At 41.5% G+C, this 6000-nt stretch overlaps 1 protein-coding gene across 1 annotated transcript in view; it reads right to left on the reverse strand.

Annotated features, from left to right (window-relative positions):
* Window positions 1-5050, reverse strand: part of rasgef1ba (RasGEF domain family, member 1Ba) — a 129144-nt gene extending 124094 nt beyond the window's left edge. The window contains exon 1 of the mRNA XM_026186876.1: window positions 4300-5050. Within this exon, the coding sequence (XP_026042661.1) occupies window positions 4300-4368 (69 nt within the window). The 5' untranslated portion in view covers window positions 4369-5050. The remainder of the gene's footprint in view (window positions 1-4299) is intronic.
* Between the last annotated feature and the right edge of the window lie 950 nt (window positions 5051-6000).

Here is a 6000-nt window from a genome sequence, read left to right on the forward strand (position 1 = left end):
TGTGAGCGGATTGCCGAGCACACAGTGTAGTGTCCTGTTTATGCTCGCCAGTGTAACTTGGCAGGAGAGACGTAGCTGTGTTGGTAACACAAGCGCACAAGCAGGTCACTCTTTTACAATTTTACAAATTTCCCACGTGTGGGACTAATAAAGGTTATCTTATCTTATCTTATTTCGCTTTTCAGTGCAAGAACACAGACATAACCAGACACTGACAGGGAGATGCTGTAGCCGCATGAAGAGCGAGGCCGTCTGAGGAAAACCTTCCTTTTTTGATTCTTCTACTCATACACCAGCCCTGATGTGGAGGTTTGTTCTGGGTATCAGTAGCTATTGTCCAGAAGCATACTGCAGCACTTCAGCCACACCTAAAGCACCAGCATAACAGCCAATGTGGTGACCATAAACTGAGCTCAAACAGTCATAGTGGGTTTTGGTTTGGCAGGTAAGGCTTTTGATTTTTATAGATGACATATGGACTGGTTCTTATAAAGTGCTTTACAACATGCCTCATTCACCTGGTCACACTTTTTGCTGTGCTTAAGTGCTTTTTATCAAACATTCACACATTTGACCCATCAGAGAGAAACTTGGTGTTCAGGATCTTGCCCAAGGATGCTTAAGCATGAAGGCACAGAGACCCCAGGCTCATTCCTAAAACTGTATGAATGCACTTCATATTCATACCTCACATTCCCTACACCGTGCTTCTCCACCGCTTCATGCCGTCCAACTAGAGCTCTTCAGATTGTAAAGCAGTAAGTGCATGCTGCCTGATAGGAACAGTCTACAGTGCATGTATTCAACAAATTCATGGTATAAAGGTGAAATTAGAAATAAGGCTTTAACCGTCCATGGATCTAATCTTTGTCCCCTGTAAAGCCGTACAGAGGTCATCATTTCATTTTCCCAGAAGTCACGATGACGATCCCCTGACACATTTCTGGGATTACTTTAATATTTTTTCTTACACAGTTCATGTTAGACAGATTGAGATGATGCCCGATGGATTAGCAATCCCATGGCGGTTGTGGATTACAGTTGACGTGTGTGCGTGCGGGACGAGAATCAGAAATTGTTATTAATTTAGAGCTTGTATGATGCAGTAACCGTCAGGTCCCAAAGACACAAATCGCATCTACTGAGATGAATTGTATTTCCTTTGAAAACATTTTCATCAGTGGAATCAGACACAAGTATTACATTATTAAATAACATCATGCAATCTGAACTGGTGTTACCATTCATGCACACAACAATCTGTAACATAGAAAATAAAATGACATAATCGTTACAGAGCTGGAAATTCTGTTTCAGTGGGCTAACACATCCTTTGTCAAGTATCCAGAGACTGGTATGTTAAACAGAAGCGTCATGCTTTGGGGTATCTTTTATTTAGGGTTCAACAAATGTACTGCTGTGTCTGCACTGATCATTTGTTTGTGATTAATCTTTATGGGACCCATGTGCCATACTCTACGTCAATGTCCCTGATGTGGTTTTCCCCACATGGAAACCATCAGCCCAGCTTCAGTAGCCGTTTTCTTTCAGATCTGTGATTTTAAAATGTTCGTTAAATTTTTATGAGCAGTGTAATAATATTTAAAAAGGCTAAAGCTAACAGTGAAACTAATAAAGACTCAAGCAAAACAAAATATTTTGCAACGATAAAAACTAAGATGAAATTATAATGATCACTAAAGTGACAGCAGGTCATGAGTTAGAGAGTTTGCATAGTTCAGAGGAAGATGACAACATGGCAGTAGTTTCTGACTTCAGTGTGATCAAGTCAACTTGAACGGTAATGAAAGGTGTGTGTGAGCAGCTCACAGGTGCTCCTGTGTGTCTCCTGTTTACAGCCTGACTGTAAATAATAATCTCTCACACTGAGCTGAAATGGCATCACTGCAAATAAACTTTGTAAATAACATAAATACATTTGTGCATTGTTTTAATTGTATTTAAGACCATCTCATTTACTATCTTACAATGAATTCAGGAAATGTGTCACATTATATTTTGCATTGTTAACATAAAAATAATGAGTCCCAGTCTCTTCCCAACAGTTGAGGAGAGACTTGTTAATAAATGAACACTGGTATCGGATTGGTATTCAGATCCGACAGATGTTAAAATCCAAGCTATCAAACTGCAACTGGAACACGGTGGATCGGTGCATCCTTGATCTGCACATGGCAACTAGTGACTAATAACCACTAGTTAGGTTAATTATGGAGTTCCACAGGGTTCAGTGCTAGGACCAATTCTGTTTACATTATACATGCTTCCCTTAGGCAGCATCATTAGAAGACATAGCATACATTTTCACTGCTATGCTGATGACACCCAGCTCTATCTGTCCATGAAGCCAGATGACACACAAAAATTAGTTAAACTGCAGGAATGTCTTAAAGACATAAAGACCTGGATGGCCGCTAACTTTCTGCTTCTTAATTCAGATAAAACTGAGGTTATTGTACTCGGCCCTGAAAAGCTTAGAAATATGGTATCTAACCAGATTCTTACTCTGGATGGCATTACCTTGGCCTCCAGTAACGCGGTGAGGAACCTTGGAGTCATTTTTGACCAGGACATGTCCTTCAACGCACATATTAAACAAATATGTAAGACTGCTTTCTTCCATTTGTGCAACATCTCTAAAGTTAGAAATATCCTGTCTCAGAGTGACGCTGAAAAACTAGTTCATGCATTTATTACTTCCAGGCTGGACTACTGTAATTCATTATTATCAGGATGTCCAAAAAACTCGCTGAAAAGCCTTCAACTAATCCAAAATGCTGCAGCAAGAGTCCTGACAGGGACTAGAAAGAGAGAGCATATTTCTCCTGTTTTGGCTTCCCTTCATTGGCTTCCTGTTAAATCCAGAATTGAATTCAAAATCCTGCTCCTCACATACAAGGTCTTAAATAATCAGGCCCCATCTTACTGTATCACCCTATTAGAGCACTTCGCTCTCGCTCTGCAGGCCTACTTGTTGTTCCTAGAGTATTTAAAAGTAGAATGGGAGGGAGAGCCTTCAGTTTTCAGGCCCCTCTTCTGTGGAACCAGCTTCCAGTTTGGATTCAGGAGACAGACACTATCTCTACTTTCAAGATTAGGCTTAAAACTTTCCTTTTTGCTAAAGCATATAGTTAGGGCTGGACCAGGTGACCCTGAATCCTCCCTTAGTTATGCTGCAATAGATGTAGGCTGCCGGGGGGATTCCCATGATGCATTGAGTTTTTCCTTTCCAGTCACCTTTCTCACTCACTATGTATTAACAGACCTCTCTGCATTGAATCATATCTGTTATTAATCTCTGTCTCTCTTCCACAGCATGTCTTTATCCTGTCTTCCTTCTCTCACCCCAACCGGTCGCAGCAGATGGCCCCGCCCCTCCCTGAGCCTGGTTCTGCCGGAGGTTTCTTCCTGTTAAAAGGGAGTTTTTCCTTCCCACTGTCGCCAAAGTGCTTGCTCATAGGGGGTCATATTATGATTGTTGGGTTTTTCTCTGTATCTATGAAGCGCCTTGAGGCGACTTTTGTTGTGATTTGGCGCTATATAAATAAAATTGAATTGAATTGAATTGAATAACCAACAACTTTTCTTTCTACAAAATAATGACAACAGCAGTGAAAAGGAGCAAAACTCAGCCAAGCAAGTACAGCACAGGTGTGTGTGTGTGTGTGTGTGTGTGTGTGTGTGTGTGTGTGTGTGTGTGTGTGTGTGTGTGTGTGTGTGTGTGTGTGTGTCAGCGTGCACACAGCGTGTGGCACACTGACCCAAATGCAATCGAGTCTAAGCCATTTCGTACAAGACACCCCTTCATGGCACCACATTCGCCACGGTGTCAATAATCATACTCTTGTAAAATTATTTTCATAAGTAAAATCGCAGAAAAAATTATTTGTATGACACTCATGAGCTGATATTCTGGGACTACTACAGTATCCATCCATGAGCGTAAAGGCGCAAATGATGCGTATTAATCCACACTGGGCAATTCGCACTGTCACTGAAAGAAAGAGGTGTGTGTGGAATGCAGAGCGGCGTAAAACCCGCAGGGACCACTGTTAATGAAGTATTTTACGGCATAGCAACTGTCAATCATTCTGATGAACAAAGCCTCGGCCTCTTGTTGCCATAGAGAATCCACGGAGTGCCACTGAGTCTGTGCCCTACATTTGTATCCACGAATGCAAACTCATTGTCACTCTTCCAATTACATTTAAGCATTACATTTAATCGTTCAAGAAAACACAATGATCATAGAGGTTTAAGTCATTAAAGCCTCCTTACCTCGAACAAAGGAGGGGTGCCCTTGTCGGGAAGTGTGCATCCCAGTAATTCAGCCAAGAACTTTGCCATAGAGATGAAAAGTGTGCCACTCAAATATTCCCGAAACGAATCAACAGGCGAGTCCTCTTTCTGCCCGCTTTGTGAACTTATTTGTGGCGTTCAAGGACCCTGCGAGCATCCCTCGCTTCTTCACCTACAGCAGTCCGAGACGTACCGCTGGATGAGAGGGGCTAAATTCCGCTTGACAGCTTACAGCGCAGGGCAGCCGCTGGATGTGGAGCTTAGAGCCTTTTAGCTTTCGTCTCCAAGATCCTCTTTCAGTGTCGGTGAGTGGACTCACCATCAGCAAGCAGCTGTGTGGAAAGCTGCAGGTGGGGCAGGACTGAGGGGGTGTGGGCGGGCCAACGAGCCGTCAGGTGGTTTTCATGGACCGGGGTTTTCCCCAGATGAAATGAAGGTTAGATCAGCAGTTTGTCTCACTTCGGTTTGGTTTAACGTGTTTCAAATCAATAACTGTTAAAGACTGATCCATGATGGTTATAGTCGATATTTCAAAGGCTGCCACTGCCCAAGTTTGAGCTTGGAATCTACATCACAGCTAAAACATTAAAAAAAATCTGTTTCAAAGGAAGAATCCAAATCTCCCGAAGTACTCCAGAAACATCTTGTCAACTTTCCAAGTAATTATTTTCTGCACTGTGTCCAAAGGCGTTTCCCGATTTCTTTGTTGTTGTTTTTTCAAGTGGTACAGCAAGTCAGAATGTGTTCAGAAACAAATGCAGTGTAGAAAATTGACTTAAAAAACACCGAGGCATGCGTGGCACGCCCAAAGTCAGGTCACAGCTGTTGGCATTTGGAGTCATTCTGGCTGGTCCTTAGTTTGTGCAGCCAGGTTGGAGATGTGAGTGCACGACCAAGTCCGTGTTGACGAGTCCAAAAAGTATTTGCCAAAAATGATTGTGAGAATTTAAACTACTCTAAATGACTTGTTAATCAGTCAAAAATAGATCAAACATATCTCTCATGAATGGTATGGAGTCACTCTGAGTCAGAAAGAACATTCCCATCACAAAGTAGAAGCTCCAATCAGTTTCAGTGACAGACAAGAGGAGAGATAAAATTGTACGAAGTATAACATTGAAGTTCTATAAACATAGTTTAAGTGACCAAAAAGAACAGGATTGATTATAATGTGGATACAATTAAAAGTTCATTCAAAAAAGGACATTTCTTTATTTTGTGTATAATCATGTTCACTACAGTCTATTTACTAATATAAGGTATTAGACATAAAATACCACATGTCTGGGTGTACCCTGGCTCACAACACAACCCTGAACTGGATAAGCAGAAGATGGATGGATGGATGGAAAGTATAACCGTAGAGTGGAAATGGTTTAAAATGTCAATGTTTTTGTCTTTCATCAATCACTGGAGTATTTCTATAAAACATCACAGCCTTACCTCACTGCATTTTTCCATTAGGGGTTAACAAATCATTTGTAATGCTAGCAGTCTATCAAACATGCAAAATTATCAAATTAAACCATCACCAGTGGTTGTAGGTCAGCGTGTTGCAGACTGTTTAGTGACTATTAACAGGCTCGTGGGAACTAGATTGTAAAAACCACAGGACCAACTGAAGATGCTGTGAGCAGGAGGAGAGAGTTTAGCATTCCCAGATTATTTCCCCTCAGTTTC

This window comes from Astatotilapia calliptera, chromosome 12 (genome assembly GCF_900246225.1).
Source record: "Astatotilapia calliptera chromosome 12, fAstCal1.2, whole genome shotgun sequence".
Lineage (NCBI taxonomy): Eukaryota > Metazoa > Chordata > Actinopteri > Cichliformes > Cichlidae > Astatotilapia > Astatotilapia calliptera.